Genomic DNA, 26,326 nt, shown 5'->3' with positions numbered 1-26,326 from the left:
AATATTATTTTGACTTTACCAAACAGCCATGTGTATTATCAGTGCTGTTTGAGTAATTTTGGGTAATAGAATAATGCACCGTCTACTGAATGGAATTTGAACCAATGACCCTGCATTATTTTAGGAACAATGAACTCAACATAATAACAATAACTAGACATGATTGCATTTGTGCACAAATGCATAGCTGTTTCGTTAATAACATTTTCAAATTTCTCAACTGAATTTTAAATTTTATTTATACTCAAAGCAGTTATGACCATCCTAGCTATTGCAAAAAATAATTTAGATTATACCGTGTTCAGTTAGCAATTTTAAAATGATTGAAGGTGCAAAAATGAAAAAAATCATAAAAAATCATGTGATGATGTCATTATCAGTTCTTAAGAACTCGCAACCTACCAAGTTTTAACATAATCGCATCATTACTTCGGGAGTTATGAGAGTTTAAAAAGTGCACCTTTAATGCCATGTCACGTGACCCCCAATGACGTCATCGATCTGAAACTTCACACATATGATGCCTGCCTAACGATCAACATGTTTGTTAGTTTTGTAGTGATTACAAACAACTTCACCACACACATCATCAAAAAGTCCAGGGCGCTCTTTTTTATTGTGACGTCATCTGTATTTTTTTTACCACCTTTGCCAGACACTAACATTGTTGAAAGCAAGTTCATAGCTGTTGCCAATTTTGAATTACAAGGCACTTCCGGTTTTGACCGGAAGTAGAGGTCATGTGAGGTCACGCACACGAAATAAAATGAAGACCTAATTTATCCCTACCCGATTCCAGAAAAAGAAAGCTACGGTCTCTTGTGGCTGATTTGATATAGATTTTTAAATGTTTAAAATCAACACCTTTAAGATGACGTCACGTGACAGGTGATGACGTCATCATGATATTATTGTTTCAGGATCACCATTGCCTTTCATCACTGAAAGTTTCATTGCAATTGCTTATTGGGAACTACATTAATGCGTAAGGCAGCTTAAACGAATCGCTTGTTATCTCAATGGCTTTTTGTTTGGAGAACACAAATCAAATTTAAAAAATAATAATGAAAAAATTGTTAGGCCCTATTAGCCCTTTTCACACCCGAAGGGTGTCTCAAAGCGCTTCCAACATTATTACCCCTGGTCAATGGGCGTTAATTCAATCCTTAAACCCAGTGGCGTAACTAGACATTTTCCTTTTTTTTGGGGGGGGGGGGGTAAGTGGGCAAAGGTTAAATTTGGGGGGGGGGGGCACGAAGGTGTGCAAGATTATCATTAAGTAAGTTAACTGATAGTATACACATAATGAATGTTTATGAGTGCAATGGTGCAAATATGTTCATGAGTTGAAAGATGGAATGTTCTATTCAACGAGGCGGAGCCGAGTTGAATGGAACATTCCAGCTTTCAACGAATGAACATATTCGCACCATTGCACGAATGAAAAACATTCATTATTTGTTTTATATAACATCCAAGTAGATCTTTGTCATTTTGATTGAAAGATACAACTTTCAAAACAAACAAAGCGTAGGCCTCCAATTTTTAATTGTAGAAGACGAATGCTAGTAATTTTACTAATATGCCTTGCTGCGTTACCGAAGACAACGCGCACGCAGTGATGTTTTTACTCAGCTTTTTCGTTCTATCCGAAAAGTACCATTGCACGCTGGCAGCGTGCAATGGTACTTTTCGGATGGAACGAAAAAGCACGGTGAGTGACTCAGCGTGCGATGGTACTTATATTTGCTATCACGTGTCGGACAATCCTCCAATCAAATGGCAAGGATCTGCTTGGGTGTTATATAATATATATTATGTACAAACCATACAATGCAGTTCCAAAACAGTGTAAGGTACATATAGTTATATAGTTTGCAGGTAACAAAAGATTGTGTAAACAGCCAAATTATAGAGAACTTGTCATTTTTATAAGAGAATACAGCCTGTGCAACAGACTCTGTATTTTACAGTCAGTACATGATTCTATTCTTTTGTTTTTCCCTGCAGTGAGAGACCATTATACTTATGTGTACAAGGACAAAACAAGGAGTGTATAGATAGTAAGTAACCAAATAATTCAAACAAAGCTAATACTATTTCCATCAAACGTTTAGATGAACTATAAAAAAAAGCAACCCTAAAAGTCATCAAAATACCCCCAAGATGTGACTAAAGCCAAGTACTGTATGTACACATGGCCTGTTTTAGTTTATATACAATAAACTATAGGATAGCCAATGTCAGCTCTCTTTTTATTCAGATTAGTGTTTTAATGTTGAAAAAATCCATTCATGTAAAGCAACATGTGTTGACCACAAAATACATCTCATGATTCACTAAAGGAAAACAATTTACTGCCAAGTACAAGCAGTACGGAAAACAAATTAAAACAATCCCTGGAACTTCTTATTTTTTGAGAAATGCAAGAAGGAAAAGCTACGTGTGAATCATTGAGGGAGGTTACCTTAAAGGAACACGTTGCCTTGGATCGGACGAGTTGGTCTATAACAAGCGTTTTTAACCATTTGTTATAAAATGCATATGGTTAGAAAGATGTTTTAAAAGTAGAATACAATGATCCACACAAATTTGCCTCAAAATTGCGTGGTTTTCCTTTTACTTTGGGAACTATCCCGATCGGCCATTTATGGGAGTCAAAAATTTGACTCCCATAAATAGCCAACCGCGTTGACGATGTATAAGGAAAACCACGCAATTTCGAGAGATACTTGTGTGGATAATTAATTTAATTTGCTTCATGTGTGAAGTCAGTGTCAACAAAAAAGTAAGAGTAAGAGACATGTAATATCCAACTACACAAACGAACTATTAACAACCAATGCATGGCAATACATGTACATGTAGTTGCCATAGGCTATTAGAGCAGTTGTGAAGGTTACAAATGTGTGCAAATTCTAAACACACAAAGAGATAAACAAACTTACAATACCACAAAGATAACCCTTCAGTTTTTCAATGCCACAAAAAGGTCCAGGGGTCAATTTCACAAAACTCTTCCTAAGGATCGATACTAAGGACTCAAGATGAGTCCTGGACTTAAGATAGATCCTACGTTAGATTGATTCTAGGATCATTCTCACAAAACCGTCTGAAGCAACACGAGTTCAAGTAATATAAACCCGGAAACAAATTATCGGATTAGGCTAAAATTGCTATTTCAATGGCTATTTCATGCCTTTAATGCCTAGTTAATAAACCGGCAGTATTGATTTGCACATCACGTGAACTTGTACATCTCCTTCAGAAAAAAAATACTGTCGCCATTTTCTTTTTCGCTTAGTTGTGACAAATTGTAAAAAAATACAGTTGATTTTAGACCTTTATGGGTGAACATTAAATGTGTGTGTTTGAACAAAGCCTACAATGTATGTAAGCTGATTTGTATATATGGATGATGCGTAAAAGGAGGGGAAAATACCCCAAAACTGTGTAAGAACGTGCCGTGAGTGTGAACGAATTTTCTCCATCACTCACTGCACGTCTGCAGGCCTTGGCTGGGTAAACGATACATGTTTTGCACATTTGTTTTGTAACCACAAGAATAACCTGTATAAACGGTTCATCCGCAACCCCCACGAATGCCAACGAACTTCGATATAAACAAATTGGGAATCAACCGACTTCATTGATTCGTAAAGCCAAAAAAGATCACTATGCCTCAAAATTCAGCACCAACGAAGGTAACGCTAAGAGAACTTGGAGAGAAATTAATAACATCTTGGGCAAGAGCAAGAAAGTTGAGCTTCCTGATAAAATCATCGATGGCCATAATGTTGCTTCTAAGGGAGCGTTTTAAAAGTCGGAACGGTAGGAACGTTTCTCTTGGATTGATAATGTATGCCCATGTGGATAGCTGGACCGGTCCTTAGGACCACTAGCGTTCCTTTGGATCGTTTTTAATACGTTCCTGTGGATCGCTCCGCGGGACCGAGTTGCATGTCCCAATTTGAAAAATAGCCTGTGTAGAGTTGAAAAGCATACACTCGACGCGATGATATTACGTTCACATTATATGTGCATGGCATTTAAAGTAGTAGATGGCTGCCCATCTTGGAGGACTTGAGGTATGAATGTTATTGTGATTAGGTTGTTTAGTGTGCGATTGGAATTTCGTAAAATTTAAAATAAAACAGCAAACCTATAATTTATAGGCATATAACTATTTTGTCATGGTGCGTGAATATTTGACTCAGTGCCGTAAAATTTAATAAGGTCCTTCATGTAGCCCATTTTGAGTATCCTTGATTATTACATCACCAACTAATCAACAATGCCATTAATTATTTTAATTATCATTTGCTAACTTGCACTCCCCTTTGCTTTCGACTCAATTTGACAATTATATTTTCTCATTATAAATAAACAAACGAACAAAAATTTATAAAAAAATGATAACAGTTATACTGGGTTGATGCAACGAGAGCGAGCAGACGGAACATGACGTATGCCGAACGAAATTTCTGCTCAACCCACATCATACACATCCAATACTCTCCGTCACTATGGTCATCGTCTTTGGCATTCCCTTCACCAGACTATCAAAGCCTCATCCTCTGGGCTAGGTTCAAAGTATCGTATAAAAAGTTCCTTATTTCCCAGTATGTAACATGTAGTTTCTATACCAATATCCTCATTGAAGTTTTTGCTTACTTTGTCATTGTCATTTTCTCCAGTAGTTTGTAAGTATGTATGTCTGTCTGTTTGTCTGTCTGTTTGTCTGTCTGTCGGTCTATCTGTCGGTCTGTTTCGTCTTTGTGTTGTCCTAAGCATGTACCTTTAGTTCATGTATTTTGTTATGTAAAGGCAATCTGCAACAAGCTACCTGGCTTATTTTGGGCCTTGCCTCCACGCACTTCCTGCCAGTTTATTCCTTCTCTGTCTTTTATATGTTGGGCGCTATCGGTCAATCTGCGCGATCAACCAATCGCACTGCGCTATCGACCGATTGCGCTGCGCTATTGAAAGATCTATTCGTACGGGAATTGCTCAGCGCAATTGGCGGATTGTGCAGGAATACTTTTGCGCGATTGGTCAATTGTGCAGGAATGGTTTTGCGCGATTGGTCAATTGTGCAGGAATGGTTTTGCGCGATTGGTCAATTGTGCAGGAATGGTTTTGCGCGATTGACCGATTGTGCAGGAATGGTTTTGCGCGATTGACCGATTGTGCAGGGGCCGATTTCACAAAGATCTAACTAGATTGATCATAACTGCAAATTAATCGTAGTTGCTTACTAAAGTGACAAAAGCTTGTCTTGCAATGAATTTTATTGCTTTGAGAAATCGCACTCAGGAATGGTTAACCTGCGCGATAGGTCAATTGCGCAAAACCAATCCCGCACGATCCGTCGATAGCGCAAACCCATTCCTGCATGATCGGTAGATCGCGCAAAGCCTTTCCTGCACGATCGGCTGATTGCGCAAAAAATACTCATAGCGCAATTGGTCAATCACGCAAAGATGTTCATTGCGCGATTGACCGATTGTTGTGCAATCGACCGATTGCTGCACGACCAATAGATTTTTCAGCGCAGATTGACTGATCCCGCCCAACATATATACATGTACAGTATGTATTACAATGTAGTTCTATAATATTGCGGAAATGTTTCGTGGATATAAATGTAAATAAAAAAAATCTGCGTATTAATATTTGAAATATATGAATAATTTGCAGGAGCTGTTCAAAGGATCCGCAGTATTATTGATGAAAGTATGTCTAAACAAAAAGGAAAAGGTAGGGGAAAGAGTCGACTTTTTGGGCAGATGGAACCTACTCCAACCTTACCTCAGCAACCCTGTCTAGGAACTCCTTTTGTTTCACAGCAGCCATTGCCTCTGATGTCTATTCAATCATCTGCACCAACTTCTACACAGCCAATTGGGGTAAGGATCATCATTCATACATGTGACTGTGTTCATGTTCTTTCAATTGTTCTAGAAATAAGCCCAATAACACTGAATGTGTCATTGTATGAGTCAGTTCTCTGCAAGTTGTGCATGTGAAGCTTTCCCAACAGTCCTTCCTTCAAAGTAACACTCTACTTATATAGTGCCACTACCTATGAATATTTCACCAACTTGGCACACAATATACAGTACATGTAGCACCCTACAGACCTTCTGACAATATCATGGGCATGAACACCACATAAGTGTCCTCTTTTCTCTTTAGTGGCAGTTGGGCGAGGTCTTCTTGTTGACTCTACTTTCAGCTCTTTGTTTTTCACACAAGTTTTTTGCTTTAAAGTCACCTGGAAGAGGTATTTTCTCAAAATAAAGCTTTTGTCACTAAAATATGTGTTTAGATGAGTGGAATATGAATAAACAGTTAACTTAGGTTCAAAAAAATTAGTTTCCATTTTATTTACAAAATTAAAAGTAGGCCCAACCTGAGAGGGCGCTGTTCGAGACGACAATCGAGGCGCAATATTTGAAGAGAAAATTTGTAGTCTGGCCCCATACACTACGTCTGTGTACCTGATCAATATGGTGCCTACGTACAGAACTACGGTCACGGAGCAGACTGCACGCATAGTATGGCTGCTGTGCGGACGGTCCACTCGGATTACCCAGCACGGTAAATCGCATGCAGTGCCAACAAAAGATAGTGACGCTTGGCGCAAGCTAAAAACATGCCCTCAAAGTTGAAACAATACCCAAATTTTTTCACGTTAGGCAAACGCTCCTTTAGGTTCGTCACGTCTTTCAGGTACCTTCTTCGACTTCCCACTAGCAGGAAAAATTGTTGGGATGGCATCCTCATGTTAAAGTGTGTTGTGTATTCCGGATTTTCGAAGCACGACGGCTCAAAGTGTTTGCTGCACAGCGCTGGAAAAGACGTCGGACCAGACCACTTGTGCAAACTGACCCCATCTTGAGTTGTTTTGCTGCATCCAGCAGCAATACACCTGGTCGACATTGCCGGGAAAATGCAAGAAAACTACTTTTTTTAGAAACGTACAAACTCACGACTAGGACTTGCTTGTACTTGCACGTACGTGTGTTCGATGTTCAATCGAGACAAAGTCTGCCTCAACTGACTTCACAAAAGGGGTAGGCGGAGTCACCCCTAAACTACTTTATCTATTTTGTTAACATACACATGTACATAAATCCTTACAAACAATTACTCAAAAAATTATTTTATTGTTCATAAACATATACTCTAATGTTTGGGAAAAAAATGTATTTCTAAAACTTCTAAAACTGGATACTATTGGTAATTGTCAAAGACTAGTCTGAACAGTTGGTGTATCTCAACATATGCATAAAACAACAAACCTGTGGAAATTTGAGCTCAATCGGTCTTCGAAGTTGCGAGATATTAATGAAAGAAAAAACACCCTTGTTGCACCATGGTTACACAAAGTTGTGTGCTTTCAGATGCTTGATTTCGAGACCTCAAATTCTAATTCTGAGGTCTTGAAATCAAATTTGTGCAAAATTACTTCTTTCTCGAAAACTACGTCACTTCAGAGGGAGCTGTTTCTCACAATGTTTTATAAAATCAACCTCTCCCCATTACTCGTAAACAAGAAAGGTTTTATGATAATAATTATTTTGCCGGTAATTACCAATAGTGTCCACTGCCTTTAACTTATTTAGGTTGTTTTAGCCCAAAAAAATGATACCGTGCCTCTGCACAGTAGTCCTTTAAAAATATTGTTGTTAAATGAAACCCTGATGACTTGACAATGGAAAGACAACAGGTTCTCATAATTAGCACCAGGATTTGTTGCTCTCTGTTCGGGCAAATATGGGAAATACTGGAATCTCGGAATGCTCAAATTTTCCTCACATTGAGCAGAATACAATGATTAACAATGGTGGCGGCCAGTCAATTTTTTCTAAGCCACATTTGTAACAAATGGGCAAAGGTCTGGAATAGGGATTACACAATAACCCCCAGAAGTGTAGATTTCCATGAATTCCAGTACCATATGTTCCTTTATGTGTAAGTACAGGGGAAACTAAGGGTAGCATGGTACATGTAGGTGTATGCCTGCGCATATTACACAATGGAATGTCTGAGATTGTTCAAGGAAAGAGACAGCATCTGTTGTTAAAAAACAGGTTTAATTTGTTGTAATTAAGCTAATGTTAAAGTGTTATTTTTGCTCCTTACAGCTGTGACGAAAACAGTTTTGAATAATAAAATTATCACACGTTTGAGACTTGTTTTTCTCATTTGTAATGATAAAACTTACTATTAAATAAACTAAATACTTTGACAACTATTTTGGCTGATTTCTTTTGAACTATCACCCCCCCCCCACACACACACACAAACATGACAAATATAAAGGTTATGTTTGGACACTTTTCAAAAAGACAGTGGAAGCAGGAAATAAATATCCAAAAAGCTAAATGTTCTTTTATGAAGTGGGCAAATCTCCGGCATCTGCATTTTTGTTTGAAGAATTGTATGTAAACATTTCCATGTTATTTGTAATCCCATGGTGATGTATAGTTACTCAAGTTATAAAGTGATGTGACTGCTTTTTTTTCCTGTGGAATACAGATTTTACTGCATATGTTGGATGGGACTTTAATATTCAGTAAGATAGAATGACCAAACTAAACAATACTTGATCAACAAAATTGTACTACATGTACTACTTTCATGTTAATTGGTTTTTACCCATACACCGATGTGTGTTAGCACTGTATACTCAGTACTTTCCCATGTGCTGTGATAAAATATCACAGGCATGTTACTCAGGTGGGATTCGAACCCCAGCCCTTGCAATTCTAGAGCAGTGTCTTACCAACAAGACTACTGAGGTTGCCCGGTAGCTAGAGGCAGTTCGAATCCTATGTTTTGACAGCGGGTACCGCAATGATAATAAGAGATGTGAAATTTGCATCGAGGATAAAGAATATTAATTTTGGTTTTACCCATACACCAATGTGTGTTAGCACTGTATACTCGGTACTTTCCCCGAGTCCTGTGATAAAATATCACAGGCATGTTACTCTGGTGGGAACCTTCTTGAACATTTTTGTCATCCATGTTTTTCCCGGTTTTTGTAGCAATTGTTGTTTTGGCAATCATGAAGTGTCGTCTATTTCCTTGCTACTCGGTAGTTGAGATTTGTCTTCACAGGATGTATTTGGATGGTTTTAAGCAAAGCTGCACTCTCTTGTTGATCACATTTGACCAGCTTTTCATCACCACTCTTTGCAGCCTTTTTGGAAATTGTGTAAAGCAAAACTGCTTCTATTATTCATTAAGCTCCACATTTACGCATGCGTCGTTGCACTTGAAGAGCGCTTTATTAATAACCTACAAGCAATTGCTTTTGCTTCAGCTTCTGCTGATGATATTTTGCTTTTGCTCGGTGCCTGTGCTTATAACCAATTGCTAGTTTTTAAGAAATTGGCTCAATGGTTCATCATACATGTAGGGTGCGCTCGATAAGCTTCCCTGTTGACCCCTCAGTGCTCACTCAGTTGAGCCCCTGCCAAGAGCTAATCGAACGATCACTCACCCTCTCGTGGTGACGTCATGTACCTAGGGCCAGCCCCAAGTGACCCGTTCCAAAAGCAGGGCAGTGGGGGCTCACCCGCGTGAGCCCCTGGAATAACGTCAAACCTATTTGAACGTACCAGGGGCAGACCAGCTTTACCCAAGGAAGCTAATCTAACGCACCCATAAAGTCACGAGATGGTCATAGGATAAACTATAAAACTTTTAAAGTAGACATCAGCCAAACGTGATACAAAAGTAGCACCAATCAGCCACTGCTGCATCTATTTTGTGAGTTGTCATCTAGTACAATATAAAGGTAGGCTCTCTCACCTGTTGAAGATTATTTTTAGTATCTTGAGTGTATTTACAGTGAAACTGGTTCTTATATTGTATATATTTGTTGTCTTATCATTTACAGCCTTACATTCAAGAGAAGGTATTCGTAGGCCTAGAACATGCACATCCATCCTTCAATGTACGTGAGAAGATTTTAGGACCAGGGGTAAGTTACATAATACATGTATGTACATGAACTGTTATAGACAGGTTTAATTATATACAAAGTTAGGAATAAGACTGATTTAATTGGCCAACATCATCATCAGTTGGCTGCACAGTAGGTGGACCAGGCTGTCTTCTACTCTATCCTTTCTTGTGCTAATCTCTGAATGTCCAGTAGGTTGAGCAGAACATGCATCTTGCAATGTACATTGTACTCTGACAACCTTTTCTTTGCAGCCATGAGATTGGGAGTAAAGAGCATAGATATTGAGTGGCTCATTAACATGTCTCTTTAGGGTGGTTGGTAACTTCCTGCTCAGCAAGCCATACCCATGTTAAAATTAGCAGAGCTGGTACATGTCTTTGTATATATATATATAAGGGGTCTTAAGTTTTGCCCCACACCCAGAGAGCCTAACCAACTTCTTTTCCAACAGGACATGGCCCAATTCAATCGTAGGTTACGCCTACGTGAATACTTTCATGTAGAGCCCTCCATGGATGACGAGTCATCTGTGGAGACCCAACCTATCCCCCGCAACCGCTTCAGGGAAAAGAGTACTTGGGTACCCCCTAAGAACCGAGATGTGTCTCTAGAGACATACATCAATTCGGTTAACTCCGAGGTTCTTAAGGCCCCCAGTACCCCTACTCCCAACAACCTCCCCCAAGATGAGCGTCACGCCCTTACACAACTCCGCCAATCACCAGACATAGTGATTAAACGGGCTGACAAGGGGTCCGCAGTTGTAGTCATGAACACACATGACTACATTGCTGAGGGCCTTAGACAGCTCAGTAACACTGATCATTACATTGAATGTGCTTCTGATCCCACTGAATCTTTCTCCCAAGATATCAGTGACACCCTGGTTAAGATTTATAATGCCAATGATATTGAGAAAGATACATTTAACTATCTCCTCCCACATGACCCCCGTACAGCAAGGTTCTACCTTCTACCTAAGATACACAAGCCCAATAACCCGGGGAGACCTATTGTATCTGGGAATGGTAGCCCCACAGAGCGCATTTCTGAGTTTGTCGATAGCTTCCTCAAACCCTTAGTCTGCCGTATTCCTTCCTTCATCAAGGATACCAAAGACTTTCTCCACAAACTAGATGAGGTCAAGCACCAAATACCTGACTCTGCTATTTTGGTTACTTTTGATGTTTCATCACTGTATACTAACATACCCCATCATGAAGGCATGAGTGCATGTGTCTCTGCCCTCAATGCTAGTAATCAGTCCCGCCCCTCAGTGAGTCATATTAAGGAACTCATGAGCCACATTCTAATGAAGAATAATTTCACATTTTCTGACAGGCATTTTCTACAGGTACAGGGTACTGCCATGGGTACCAAAATGGCACCCTCATATGCTAACCTATTCATGTCTCAGTTGGAGGACAGACTCCTGTCCTCCGCCCCCAACCGACCACTAGTTTGGTGGAGATTTATTGATGATATTTTCTCCATCTGGTGTGGTGACCAAGACAGCTTGGATGAGTTTATTGACCATATCAACTCATTTCACCCCACCATAAACTTCACTACCGAACAATCTCTCACCAGTGTGAACTTTCTAGATGTGACAATAACCAAGTCTCCTAATGGCCTTGTCACAGATGTTTACAGTAAACCCACCGACACCCACCAGTACCTTCTCTCCAATAGCTGTCACCCTAGTCACTGTAAGAAGGCAATTGCTTACAGTCAGGCCTTACGTATCAGGCGTATCTGTTCCACAGATACCCTGTACAAGAGGCTCTCATCAGAGCTAAGGAAACACCTTGTATCTAGGGGACACAGCGAACGTAGGGTCCAACTTGCTATCAACAGGGCTCTCAACGTACCTCGTCATACTCTGTTGACTAACACGGGAGCTAAAAAAGCTCCTACCAATAGAGTTGCTTTGGTCACCACCTTCCACCCCAAACTACCCAAACTTCCCTCAATTCTCAATAATAACATGCCTATACTTCACTCCTCCAGCAGGTTACACTCAGCAATCACTGAGGTTCCCATGGTTGCATTCCGCTGCCCTAAGAACCTTGGTGACATACTAGTCAGGGCCAAACTTCCCCCAGGTACAGTCCAAACACAACCCCCGACAGATATACTGGGCTGTCACAAATGTACACGTTCCAAATGCAAAACGTGTCTGCACATTAAGCCCTCACTTAAGGTGAAGAGTCATACCACTGGCTCTTCATACAACATCAAGACCGACTCTGAATGCAGCACGTCTAATGTAGTCTATGTCATATCATGTAAGAGATGTGGGCTACAATATGTGGGAGAGACCAAGACCAAACTTAGTCTTCGCTTTGCGAATCATGTCTCTTCCATAAAGACTAAGAAACCGTACCCAGTCTCTATCCACTTCAACAGCCCCAATCATAGTGTCATTGATGTTGAACTTCTGGTGATTGAAACTTGCAATGGTGATGACACACACCGCAAGAATAGAGAATCACACTGGATTCACCAACTCAAGACAGTCAAACCCTTTGGACTTAACATAAACACTGGTGTTAAATAACTTCTCATTACCCTCCACTTCACTTCTGCCTAAGAACTTATATGTTGTATATATTCTGTACATAAAGTATAAATTAACCTAGTTTAAAGTTGTTTTTATAAATTCATCACTGTAACTATCTGATGTAAGTAACCCCCCCCCCCCCCTTTTTTCCACAGGTCCCTCATACCTATTTTTAAAATCATCATACCTTTGATCTTGCTATTCTTATTAATTGACCATTGTTAGTTGCATCATGATGCAACTTGCTCTCTAATCCTACCCTTTCATGTCTCCCTGCATTGTTGTCGAACAATACTTTTACCACTTTTATGGTCCAGTAACCCTTCCTTTCATTCTAAACATCCTTTGTCCTCGCCACTCCACTCCTATTGGTTCATAGCCACCAATATTGTTTCTGAAATAGGAACTTTGATTGGCTGTTATTTTCCCGCTTCTTTCTGGATCCTTTCCTTAATCCCTTTCCCCCTCTCTTTTTCTATAAATGGATATGTATTTGTTTGTACTTGTTTTATGCCTCTGAAGAAGGTCCGGATTGGATCGAAAGCTAAGGCCATCTACACTATTCATTATATATATTTGGTTTGTGATAACACCATGTGTGTATCTACATGTACTTGCTAGTTAAACTATGTTCTTTTATAAAAAAATACATCAAGTTAACTGTAATTCTAAACATTTTTAAAACGGAAATTCTGATTAAGAGTCCCTGCCTGTAAGAATGTACCAAATTAGGGGGGGGGGGGGTGTTATTCATGGGTTCGCAGATCTTCTTCTAAAAAATTTGAGTGATACACCATCATACCAAACGAATAAATCCAAAATTTGTGTTTGCTGACGCTTTCGGTTTTGGAGTTACCAGTTATCAAAGTTTGGGCCAAAAGACCCTCGAGAAGCGAATCGTACATTCCCTGTAAACACAAAAATGTGCGCCAAGACATGCAAGTTGCAGAGATCCCAAGATTCTTTTTTCATTTGTCATTAGATGAAAACTGTTCCAACACCTGGTTGCCATAAAACAACTTTTTGTTGTTGGCGTGCAAGGTTACGGAGGTGCGAAAACGCAATATATTGGTAACATTTGAACTTTGACCTAATTATTTCTCTGCGCCAACGAGATCCCACGCAGTTTGCACTTAAATTTGTTTTAAGGATGCAAGCTCTTTCATGTGAACTAGTTTAATTCATGGGATCTTATAGGCGCGTTGAGTTATGAGGCGTTGAAAATGGCACGAGGGCACTGTTCGTCAGAGGTTCAGGTGCGCGTAACATGACGCGCCAACGAGATCCCAAATTTTTTTTTTTACTTTTGTTATTAGCCCAACTGGAGGTTTCAAAAAATTGTTTACTTTTGTTGGGATGACCTTGGCGCAAGTTTTTGTGTTTACAGGGAACGTACTATTCATTTCACGAAGGCTTATAGGCCGAAACTTTGATAACTGATAACTCCCAAACCGAAAGCATCAGCAAACTAATATTTTGGATTTATTCGTTTGGTATGATAATGTATCACTCTAATTTTTTAGAAGAAGATCTGACAACCCATGAATCACCACTTAGTACACTCTTAAGCCTAACTTGCAAAATGGTGATGTCATCATTGCGTTGTAAATAAAAATTAAAAACATTTTTGAAGACTTGTCCCAAGTGAGCGCTGTTGAAGATCAAACATTATTTTGACAAAGAGACCATGTCAAATTTCTAAACAGTATTTGCAAACGGCCGGAAATATTAATTCACTTCACTTTCACAGCTGCCAACTATTACAATTTTTTCGTAATTATTACGAATTTATCAATGAATTACAACCCACCATAGGAAAAAAAAAGCCTCTATTGCAGCTTTGAAAGTCGACTATTAACTGCTAGTATTTGATTTTGTGTACACAGTAATTGATTCTTTGTTGTTTAAATGCCCTTTATAAACACTGTATCACCATGGAATGACCCTGGAAGAATACTGAAGACATTCGGTTTTTATAGTATCGATATAAGTGCGTTGCAGGATACCGGCAACACGTATTACATGTATACAGGAAGGTTAAGCAGCCATTGATATTTTGTGTGTAGCAATTTCAACTTGGCAGAGGTTAGCAGATTCAGGAAGGTTAAGCAGCCATTGATATTTTATGTAGCAATCTCAACTTGGCAGAGGTTAGCAGATTCAGGAAGGTTAAGCAGTCATTGATAATTTGTGTTTGCAGAAGATGGCTTACAAATGTTCCTAAAGCTAATTTGATATGTGTCTTATGTATTTTAACAGGGGTCATTTCTTCAACATATACGTGCAGAGACTGGTGCTAATATCTATGTAAGAGGCCGCGGTTCAGGACACTTGGAGCCAACATCTGGTCGAGAAGCATTTGAAAATTTGTATATATTCATCACTCACCCAAAGCTGGAGGGAGTACTTGCTTCAAAAAAACTTTGTGAAAATCTCATTCAAACTGTAAGTATGAAACTCAAGTTCCTTTCATTTGTGCATTGTAGTTAGATTCTCTGAGCATAACAATTCTACAAATACCAGAGCTCTTTTACATGGCAAAAAAAAACAAAAAAACTTTTTCTCGTCAGGGATTGCTTCCACAGGTTCCATCCTCCACTTTTTTAACCCGAACTTCCTCCATGATATTTTGACCAGGTGCTGTTCAAAATTATACCATCAGGAGCTACCCCAGAGTCATCCAGTCCATACAATGAATGACTGAGTTACAAATTATTGTTGATATTGCTGTTGTTTTTTAATTCTCTGTGATGCTAACTTAATTCAAAGTGTGAAACTTCTTATTTGATGACCAGTGCAGTTAAACAAAGTGAAAGGATATGTACATGTATGAAGCTCCACCAAATTCAGATTAAAAACACAGTTGATTGAATGCTAAGTGTAGCAAGGGTTTATGAAAAATCCTGAAAGACAACTATTGTGTCACTAATGGGCGATTTTTCTTGATCACAGATTCATACTGAGTACAGTAAACACCAAAGCCAAACAAGGACAAATCCTGACCCTCTTGTTGGAATGATTGTTCCAGCCAGTGTTGCACATCAAGGTAAGCCTAGTACTAGTATTACTAATGTGCCAACTTAACACAGACTATAGACTACATGAGAGATGCATGTAGTTCTGCTTCTGTATGGATAGAGTGGATGATGAACTTTTGAAACACCACAACACATCTATAGAAAGGTTTGCGGTAACACCATGTAATAACTATCTCTAACGAGTTGGGGTGGTTCCAAAGAACGGTTCGTTTCAACTCGATGTTTCAACATTATGCTCTGATCGTCTTCTGGAGAAAGCTGCACTATGATACTGCAAGCTGCTTAAGTACTGTGGAGGCGGATTAGCTTGGTGATGCAGGAAGGTTGGAAATGGAGCTCGGTGATGCGTGGTGAAACTGGATCCTGCTCTGGAGCTTTTGGGTAGTGTGTGGGGGGTGTGTGCTCACTGAACTGTGTCAGTAGGATCAAGCACATGGGGATAGTGAGGGTGTGGGTGAGGGTATAGAAGACCCAAAGCAGTCTAAATAAATAGTGGGGGCCTAGTCTAAGTAGTGGGGGGCTAATATTGAGTTGAGGGGTTTGGGCCTAGGGAGTGACCGTGGATATAGAAGATCCATTCGGGAGCCAGATGTCACTGATGTGGAAGCCAATGTCTTGGGGTACGGTGTCATGCTTATGAATCTCGATGGCCTCTCTGATGCGCCTTGGGTGCCATGCCTGGATTGGAGCGATGATTTCTGCTGCTTCCCAGTCAACTTGGTGGTCAGTGATGTGGGAATGTTTGACGATGGCTGATTTGTCGAAGTCTCCCCTATTTCCGTGTGCTCGGTGTACCGTAAGTCTAGTAGGAAAGTTACGCCCGGTTTCCACGACATAAACCTTTGCCACATTCGCATGGAATGCGATAGACTCCGGCACGGGTGGACGGTGCTTCTTGTCCTTGTGCGATTGGAGAGAGCGATGGAGTTTCTTTGGGGCGGAGTGATACACCTTGATTCCTGCTTGCTTGAAGATGCGTTGGAGGCGATGAGAGGGAGGGGACCTAGGTATGGTAAACTAACTGTGTGTGTGTGTGTGTTTGACCTTGGGTAAAGGAGACCCTTTGGTCGGGGGGACGGGCTTGCTTGTCTTGACTTGCAAGATTATCACATGACCCCCTCCCTCCCTGATCGTACTGGTCTTTCCTCTGACCAAATTCATGATTTACTTTGCACATGCGTTTCTTCTAGTTGTTTCCAATTTCAGGGCAAGTACTATGAGCAGACAGCTGGGACCTCCATGGGATCTCCTATATCCCTGGTCCTAGCTGACATATTCATGGAAGAGTTCGAGTCATCATCTCTCCTCACCGCTGACCTCTGACCTAGTCTGTGGCTCCGCTACGTAGACGACATCTTTGTCGTGTGGCCCCACGGTCAGTACTCTCTCCATGAATTTCTGCAGCACCTCAACCAACAACACCCAAATGTGAAGTTCACCATGGAGCAAGAACATTCCGGAAAGATACCCTTTCTTGATGTTCTCATCACAAGAAACCAAGACGGCACCCTCCATCACAGCATTTACCGGAAACCCACCCACACTGACCGTTACCTGCATCAGCAGTCCTTCTATCACCCTGCTATCAAGTCATCAGTCAACTGTGCGCTGGTTCAACGTGCTTATACCATTTGTGACCCGGACAGCCTCCAGCACAAGTTGCAACACATCACAACTTCTCTACAATGGAACGGATACAACGCTAAGCAAGTCAAGACAAGCAAGCCCTACCCCCCCAACCAAAGGGTCATTGACCAGGATTTGACAGTCTCTAACTGTGCTCGCAACTTTGTAATCATGTTTGACAGCCAGTTCAATATGAATGCCCATATCTCAAGTTTGTGCAGAAGTGCTAATTTCCACCTACGAAACATAAGCAGAATCCACAAATGGGTCATTCCGTGTCAAATCACCCAATGGGTTAAACCCTACCCTCTTCAAATTTTCTCAATTTTATTTTATGGGGTAATAATGGCTCAACAGGCTCAAATTCAAATTTCAGCTCCATCCAATAATCGGTTTTCGCGCTACGGCATGCTCTTTCTTGTTGATTTTGGTCAAAATGCGCCTGACCCCTGACATTCAAACGACCATAAAGCGGTAACCGTCGGGTCAAACTTGTTGAAACTGGCCGGAAACCGTTTATCGAACAGAGCTGAAGTTTGAAATTTTAGCTTGTTGAGCCACAATCATCCTATTAACCAAGTTTGAAGAGGGTAGGTTTAAAACTGTCTTTTTTGGGGGGTGATTTGACACAGAATGACCCAAATACATTTAAAAAGATATGGCAAAGACAGTCATCCATGCATTTGTCTCTTCACGTCTGGATTGTTGCAATACTCTACTAGTTGGCCTCTAAATCTCGCCTGCATTGTGCCCTGAACAACGCAGCTTGAGTCATTGTCCCACAAGGGAAATACGACCACATTTAGCCTTTTCTGAGAGAGCTTCATTGGCTGCCGATGAGTAAGAAGATCTGCTTTAAGATTTGCCTCGGTGTTTAAGATCCTGCACAGTGGTGCTCCTCTCCATCTCTGTGAGCTTATCTCCGTCGGGCAAACCAGTCCAGCTAAAATATCTTTGAGCTCTTTTCTGTTGGTAGAACTGAGAGCAAGAACTGTTTGCTATGGTCAGCTTGCCTTTGTCAAAGCTGCACCTTCTATCAAGAACAAACTTCCTGTAACACTACTTTTTAGTCAAACTTCATCTCTGGACATAATTCAAGAAGAAACTGAAATCTCATTTGCTTATTTTCTTCTGCTGTTTTCCTTTTGTGTGTAGGCGCCTTGACCAGGGTTTCCTGATGAGTGTGCCAAATAAATCTGTATTATTATTGAAATTATTATTATTATTCTAAAGTTGCAAATGGCAAAAACAAATCTCACAAAAACAAACTAGTCTACACAAGATCAATGTGTAAATAAACATGTGAAATAAAGTGTTGTTTTTTTAAAGGTCTTATCAAAATGCAGAGATTCATGCCTACATGTACAAGGGAAAAAAAGACAGAACAGATCTCACAGTTTTGCCTTTGTACGCATTTTTATATATTTCTTTTGATTTACATGTGTTTAGGACAAGCAATTTTAGGTCACAGTTCAACAACTGCGCTAATTCAGCAGCCTAATACTGGGACCATTCAACGTATTCAAGTACCAGCTGTTATACAACAAACGCCTGGAGCATCTCAACCTCAAGCCCATACTGTAGCAATTAATCAAGGAAGAACGCCACAACCAGCTTCACTTGCACAACAAGTGGGATTGGCTCAAGTTGGTAACACTGTGGTTGGAGTTGTCAACTCAGCTTTAGGAGCTAGCATTGCCCAAGGGAGTGAGTACCAATGACCCTCATATGGGTTTTGCTTACTACTCGTATATAATGAGCTTATGGCAGTGCTCCACAAATGCCACACCTGTATTGCAGCACTCCTAATAGTCGCAGCTTGATTTCATTTGGTTATAGGATTTTAGCATAATGGACCATCAAGCCTATTCAGTGCATAACGAGCCAAATAGATTTGAAGAACCTTTCTGGGTTTTCAATTTCAACATTGTTATAAATGTACAAACATCATGGAGGGTTGGGCAGAGGCAGTTCTCTCAAATGGTAATATTTCCCTGATAATATATTTGGATTTCGGTTTTGTGATGTTACTTAACAATTTGTTTTGTAGATATTCAACATGCAGCAAGGAGTCAGTCAGGTCAGCTATTGTATACCTGTACTGTACCTGCATCTACAGGGGTTGTGTATCCTCATCTGCAGCAGGTTGTTCCCCAACAAGCAGCCCATCAATCTCCTGCACAACAGGTCAGTTTGCTCTAAATACTGTAGTTAGAACTGCATAATAGACATAAGGTCTGATACAACAGTTCACAGTGGATTCAGGGACTTCTTCATTCATCTACACACAGTAGCAGTACATATGAATATTTGAAGGGCAATTATAAATTCAACTGCCCAAGAGCAGTGCAAGGTACTGGATGGTTCTTGGTGGCTTTATTATGAGCATCATTATCAGCAGGTCAATGCACACTGCTTGGTTTTGTCACCAGGCATATTCATCATCTGCAGGTGCCTACAAATCAACAGAGATGGATGACTGTTAATCCCTGATGATTGGACGGAAGCCCTTCTTGCTCGGATTATTTTGGAAAGTACAGCTTCCAAACTTGCAACAGTAATTACAAGTTTTGATAAATAAGCATAGTTGAACCAATGACCGCAGGATTAACATGCCAATGCACAACCCTACATGTTGACTGTTTCCCTCTTTTTTCAATTTGCTTGTTTCGGTTGCCAGAAGAGGTGCAACCTTGAATTAAATCCCACTCTAGTAAATTTTTACTTTGTTCAACCCCAATAAAAAATCTGAGACGACATAAGGAAAAATTTGATTTGAAATGTTTGTCTTTATTATAAGAGTAGTTTAAGAATTCTTCAGACTACTTCAATCTGAAAATCTGTGGTGCAGAGATGAACTGGACTAGGAATATAGACCTACATGTACTGTGGACCTGACTATATTGGTCTTGGTATTCCACAACTAATGAGCATATTGTAATTTGGCTCTGTGTTCTGCAAATAAACAAATCATATCCTATTTTAGACATGTAAAATATCACTGTAGAAATGTTCCGTCAAGGTTAACAAGCAAACATGACATAAAGTACATTATGTCCAACAAACCACAGAACAACAATATACAATTGTTGCACGCTGTGACTGGGTCGATGGCATTTTGTACACCCGAGGGGGAAAATGGCACACGGGGCAAAGCCGAGGGTGCCATTTTCCCTCGAGAGTGTACAAAACCCATGGACCCCAAATCACAGCGTGCAACAATTGTTTTCTTATACCTTGTTAACACGATTATTTCTCTTCTCAAAGTAATGTTTTCATCTTTAAACATTATAACGACGGATTATGCATAGTTAATAAGCAGACGAACAGTTGTTCAAATAAGAAACCATTCTTCACTGTTCCCTCGAACCAGCGGCCGTTTCGTACTAAGTGCTGAAATCGACCAACGGTGGGAACGATCAAGTTGATGTACACCGGTTAACATCACTCATGTTACCTGCCGTGGCGGCAGCCATGGTACATGCGTATTTGTTGCACGGAACGTGATTGGTTCTCGACCAATCAAACTTCACAATTTGTTACCGAGGTATAACAATAACTACTGCTTACCTGTGGCATACGCTGTGCATGTAGGATATAGCTCTACTGTGCTATTAAGGCGGGATCCAAGATTGTAGGATATAGCTCTACTGTGCTATTAAGGCGGGATCCAAGATTGTAGGATATAGCTCTACTGTGCTATTAAGGCGGGATCCAAGATTGTAGGATATAGCTCTACTGTGCTATTAAGGCGGGATCCAAGATTGTAGGATATAGCTCTACTGTGCCATTAAGGCGGGATCCAAGATTGTAGGATATAGCTCTACTGTGCTATTAAGGCGGGATCCAAAATTGTAGGATATAGCTCTACTGTGCTATTAAGGCGGGATCCAAAATTGTAGGATATAGCTCTACTGTGCTATTAAGGCAGGATCCAAGATTTGTTTAACTGAATCCAAAATAAATCCAGTCATCTTGGTTCTGTAACCAGTAAAATGTTCATATAGATTACAATAATAATCTTTTTGATAAATTTGTTTCATCCAAAGGGATAATGTTGGTGCTATCCCATCCTTTGTGGCGTTAATGTTGGTGCTATCCCATCCTTTGTGGCGTTGTCATGCCCTTAGTGGTTATGAGTAACAGATTCAAGCTCTGGGCTCCATTTCATAGCGCTGTTTAGCGACCTATTTTGTGCTTACTGTGCGATTTCCATTTCATAGGTCTGCTAACCGTAAGCACACGAAAAGGCATGCTAACCTTCCTGTGCTTACCACACAAAAATAATAAATGACGTCACAATGCAAATCCATAGTAAACGCCCAATATGGCCCCCCAGTTTTTCTGCTAACCTGTGAAATACGCTTACACCGTAGCAAATGTTTCTGCTTCAGTAAGCACAAAAATTTGCTTACCATGAAGCAGCGCTTTGAAATTGGGCCCTGGTGTTTGATCAGCAGAGTGTGGGTTCCAGTCTCGGTCTTGACACATGATTGCTTCGTAAAGTTGGGGAGGTAGTGCTTTCTGCTCTACCAGTCAGGCTTCTGATATATGATACTGTAGTCTTCATCCCTATGGACTGTAAAGAGGGTAAACCTGTTTCGGCCCCAGGAGAACACAATGTAGAACTGGTGGCGCGGGCCCCTGGAAAAAATAGTTGATCGCAGCCAACACCTCGATGTGACCTTCGGGCCTTGTGTGTCTGGCGGCTTGCATATTTTTATATTTATTTTTTTAATATATCCAATGACGCTGTAGTATTTTGGAATGAGTATTTGTGGTATTACAATTCCAAATGTGATATTTCTGCTGCACTATTTCCACTTTTGTTATGTTAACTGGGAAGTGGTGGGGAAATAATTCAACCAAAGAGTATGACCTTTTGTGTCCATTTTGGTTGGTGGTGAACAGTTTTTTTAAATCAAGGATTGTTCGCTTCCTGTTCAGTTACATGTTGGTGGATTCAAAGAATCAAGTAAATCTCTTTGAGCATCTCTTTGAAGAAAGATGCAGGTGGGTTTGCAACAAATTTTTGGGAAATGGGGAACATATCCATGAGTTTGTCTTAGTTTCTGAGTGCCCAAAGGTGTGTATTCGTTGTTGGATTGTTCAGAGTCAGGCAATTAGATCCTTTTAAGGATATTTCTTGAATTATTTGCGGGAGCCTGGTCACCAGGGTTACTCAGTATGGTCTGGTGGCAATTTTGCTCTGAGGATCATGTCTCATATATTTTTGGCTTTTATAAACGCAATGAATGGTGGGTTCGGAAATATTTCCAAGAGTGTTTCATCACTCTGATTGGGGACCGGAACTTGTGGTCATTCAACATCGGGTACATTCTCATGAGAAGCTAAGGCATTAAAAAAGCCAACATAATAATAATAGAGCGCCGGTATCCCCCTCAGGAAGGCGCTCATGGCGCTTGAGGAGAGAAAGACAAATTAGGACTGAGGATTGTGTGAGTATGCTTGTTAGAACAGGTGAGATTTTAAGTTTGTCTTGAATGTTGTGATGGATGGAGATGATTTGACAGTTAGTGGGAGTTGGTTCCACACCCGGGCTGATGCTACAGAAAAGGACCTATTGCCCCAAAGAGTGGAAGTTCTGGGCTGATGAAGCATCATTAGTTAGTCCTGCTCGACCTCTCATCGGCCTTTGACACAATTGATCATGATGTGTTAATTTATAGGCTGAGTAATAACTTTGGTATTCAGGGAACAGCTCTAAACGGGTTTCAATCATACCTTACAAATCGAGTTCAAATGGTCAAAATACACGGGGAGTTGTCATCGGAGGCTTTGTTAAAATTCGGAGTCCCTCAGGGCTCTGTACTTGGCCCAGTGTTATTCACCCTCTACACATCCCCACTTGGTCAAACCGCACGCCAGCATAATCTGCAAGCTCACTTTTATGCTGACGACACACAATTGTACATCATTTCATCCTAATCGCACAGGTAATGACGACATCATACATTCACTAACAAACTGCCTGTGTGACTTCCAAACATGGATGCAAGACAATTTCCTGAAACTCAACACTCACAAAACAAAACTCATAATAATTTCCTCTCCTCACCTTCAACACAAAATTTCTATCCCACACATTCAAATTGGTGATGTCCAGGTCACGCCCAGCACAGACGTGCGTAATCTCGGTGTATACCAGTGTATGACCCTTGAGAAGCACGTCTGTCGTGTCTGCCAAATATCTTACATGCACCTTAGACGCATTGCCAAAATCAGACACCTTTTGTCTAAGCAGGCGGCAGAGCAGCTCATACACGCATTCATCACATCCAGACTTGACTTTTGTAACAACCTTCTTACCGGTCTTCCTCAGAGCACACTTAATCGTCTCCAGTCAGTACAGAATGCTGCAGCATGTCTCCTAACTGGTACTAGAAAGTTCGATCACATCACCCCCATACTCTATAAACTACACTGGCTACCTGTCAATCAGCGTATTCAATTCAAAATCATCATACTCACATTCAAGGCACTACATGGTTCAGCTCCACCCTACATACACGATCTCTTGACACCCCGTACAACTAGACCAGGTCTAAGATCTATCAGAAATACGCTCCATGTTCCTCGAACTCGACTGGACAGTTATGGGGACAGGGCTTACTCCAACATAGCACCTAGACTCTGGAACTCACTTCCGGATTACCTCAGACAAATACACAACATCACTCTCTTCCAGCAGAAACTCAAAACACACTTATTCTTGCTTGCTTTCAAACATCTTGACAAAACTTGACCGGCGCCTTTGAATGTTTCTCCTTTTCAGTAAAGTGCGCCTTATAAATGCTGTAGTTTTTTATTATTATTTATTATCATGAGCTCATTAGAACATAGTCTGGTGTGTGCTGAGGTGTATGGGTGGATGAGGTTGATGAGGTATTCTGGAGCATTGTTGTGAAGAATTTCGAAAATGAATAGAGCAAGTTTGTACTGAATCCTGTGTGATATTGGCAGCCAGTGGAGATCCTGTAATACGGTGATGTGGGAATATTTACTGGTGAGAGAAACTAGTTTGGCAGCGATGTTCTGTAGATGCTGCAGACGTTTTAGTTGGTTTCTCTTGATGTCAAAAAGCAGTGAATTGCCCATGTCAATTTTGGAAGTGATGAAAGCATGAACAAGTATTTCAGTGGTGTGTTTGTCAAGATATTTCCGAATGTGTCCAATGTTACGGATTGACATGCAAACTGATCTAGGTTCCATGGATAGTGACGAATCAAAGATAATGCCAAGATAACGGACTTGAGTAGATGGTATGATGGACGAATCACCAATTCTAATAGATGGAATATGAACTTTAGATGATTGCTGTTTTGAACCTATAATGATAAATTCTGTCTTCTGATCGTTTATTTTGGGCCAGTTGTGTGTCATCCATGAACATACTTCATCAATGCATGCTTCCATCTGGTGGACTGCTACATTGACCTGATGTTGTTGAGGGTCTACTGACAGATAAAGTTGGATATCATCTGCATAGCAATGATAAGATATGCCATGCTGTTGAATGATGCTGCTAAGTCTTGTGGGGTTGTGTATACCGAGAACAGTACCGGTCCAAGGACTGAACCCCGTGGTAGCCCGAAATTAAGTGATACAGTTGGAGAAGTTGATTCACTAATGGGGACATACTGTGATCGGTCATTAAGATAAGATTTGAACCAGTCTAGTGCAACTCCATCTATCCCAATGCGAGATTTGAGGTGGTGAAATAATGTGGCATGGTCAACAGTATCAAACGCTGCTGATAAATAAAGCAGCACAAGTAATGATATCTTGCGGTTGTCCATAGCTTGCAACAAGTCGTTTTGGATTTTGAGTGTGGCAGACTCAACGCTGTGGTTGGCGCGGAAAGCAGATTGATGCTGGTCATGAAGATGGTTCTCAATTAGGAAAGATGAAAGCTGCACCAAGACCACTCTCTCCAGGGTTTTACTAAGAAGTGAATGGTTAGAGACTGGTCTATAATTCTTCATTTTCCTGTCACTTGTTGAAATGATGTGAGAAGATGTGTGGCAGAGACCTGTTCCTCGTGGAAAAGATTGTCAGTAACATGCTGGAAACCACTGTGAATCTTCCGGATCTTCTCAGTGAAGAAGGAGCAGAACTCATTGGCCAACTCATTATCACTCTGGCTTGCAGGGAGGGGGGATACACGACTTCTGTGGAGACGACTTCTGTGGAGAAGTCGGTCAGTCAGTTTGAAGAGCTGCTTTTGATCTTTGGCATTAGCAAGAAACAGCTCCATGTAGTAATTAGACTTTGCCGTTTTCATGATGTGGTTGACTTTTTGCTTTTGTTCTTGATAGAGCAGTCGATCAGCTTCAAGGTGTGACCGTCTCCATACCTGTTCTAGGCGACGCCAATTCTGCTTTTCAGTATGAATAGCATCAGTATACCACAAACAGTTTGGACGAATCTTAAACTCACATCTCTTACATGGGGTATGCTTATCAAGAAGTGATTTAAGGGTATTGTTGTATCTGTCAACCTCGCAATATCCTTGCAGAATTTATCAGTGTTTACAGCACTGATACGGCGTTTGAAGATAACTTTGGTGAGAGTACGCGGTTTTTCCAGTAATTTTTATAAGAAAGAAAGTAAAAAACAAGTATAATATAGCGATTAATGAGAGTAGATAAAATAATTCACAACCAAATTGATGTTTTTTTGCCTCTGATCATAATGTCAAACAATAAGTTAGAATCGTGTCTCAAGATTTAGGCGGCAAAGGTTCAATTACCTTAAGAAAATGACAAGCTAGATTTAAAATATAGTTGTTGCTTTTATGTTTTTTGGTTTTTTTTTTGTATTTTTGTTTATAGATAAACAGCCCCAAAGTATTCCCTAGGTATTTTTCAAAACAATTAGAATTCTTGCTCCAAACTTAATAAAAAATAAGGTCATGATATTTCTGAACTTAAGGTTGATTTTTGTTCTAAAAAGTTTACATCGGTTAGACCAAAGATTTCACATGTTATGAATGCACAAGTATGAGGTTGATACATGAACTCACTTTGTGTCTTGTGAGTTTGAATGTCTACTCACTCGGAACCTGAAATGACAAAAACTTATTTCTAACAG

At 40.4% G+C, this 26,326-nt stretch overlaps 1 protein-coding gene and 1 pseudogene across 2 annotated transcripts in view; both read left to right on the top strand.

Annotated features, from left to right (window-relative positions):
- Nucleotides 1–26,326, top strand: part of LOC117295482 (histone-lysine N-methyltransferase 2D-like) — a 48,648-nt gene that overhangs the window by 11,235 nt on the left and 11,087 nt on the right. For both annotated transcript variants that reach the window (XM_033778160.1, XM_033778159.1), the window contains exons 6-12: nucleotides 2,011–2,063; nucleotides 5,701–5,909; nucleotides 9,917–10,000; nucleotides 14,808–14,993; nucleotides 15,501–15,594; nucleotides 18,662–18,919; nucleotides 19,263–19,399. In XM_033778160.1, coding sequence (XP_033634051.1) covers nucleotides 2,011–2,063; nucleotides 5,701–5,909; nucleotides 9,917–10,000; nucleotides 14,808–14,993; nucleotides 15,501–15,594; nucleotides 18,662–18,919; nucleotides 19,263–19,399 — 1,021 coding nt within the window. The remainder of the gene's footprint in view (nucleotides 1–2,010; nucleotides 2,064–5,700; nucleotides 5,910–9,916; nucleotides 10,001–14,807; nucleotides 14,994–15,500; nucleotides 15,595–18,661; nucleotides 18,920–19,262; nucleotides 19,400–26,326) is intronic.
- Nucleotides 16,826–17,844, top strand: LOC117295483 (annotated as a pseudogene).

The sequence above is a fragment of the Asterias rubens genome, chromosome 10 (genome assembly GCF_902459465.1).
Source record: "Asterias rubens chromosome 10, eAstRub1.3, whole genome shotgun sequence".
Taxonomy (NCBI): domain Eukaryota; kingdom Metazoa; phylum Echinodermata; class Asteroidea; order Forcipulatida; family Asteriidae; genus Asterias; species Asterias rubens.
Note: the sequence above shows the minus strand (reverse complement) of the source record. Positions and strands in the feature narration are given on the sequence as shown.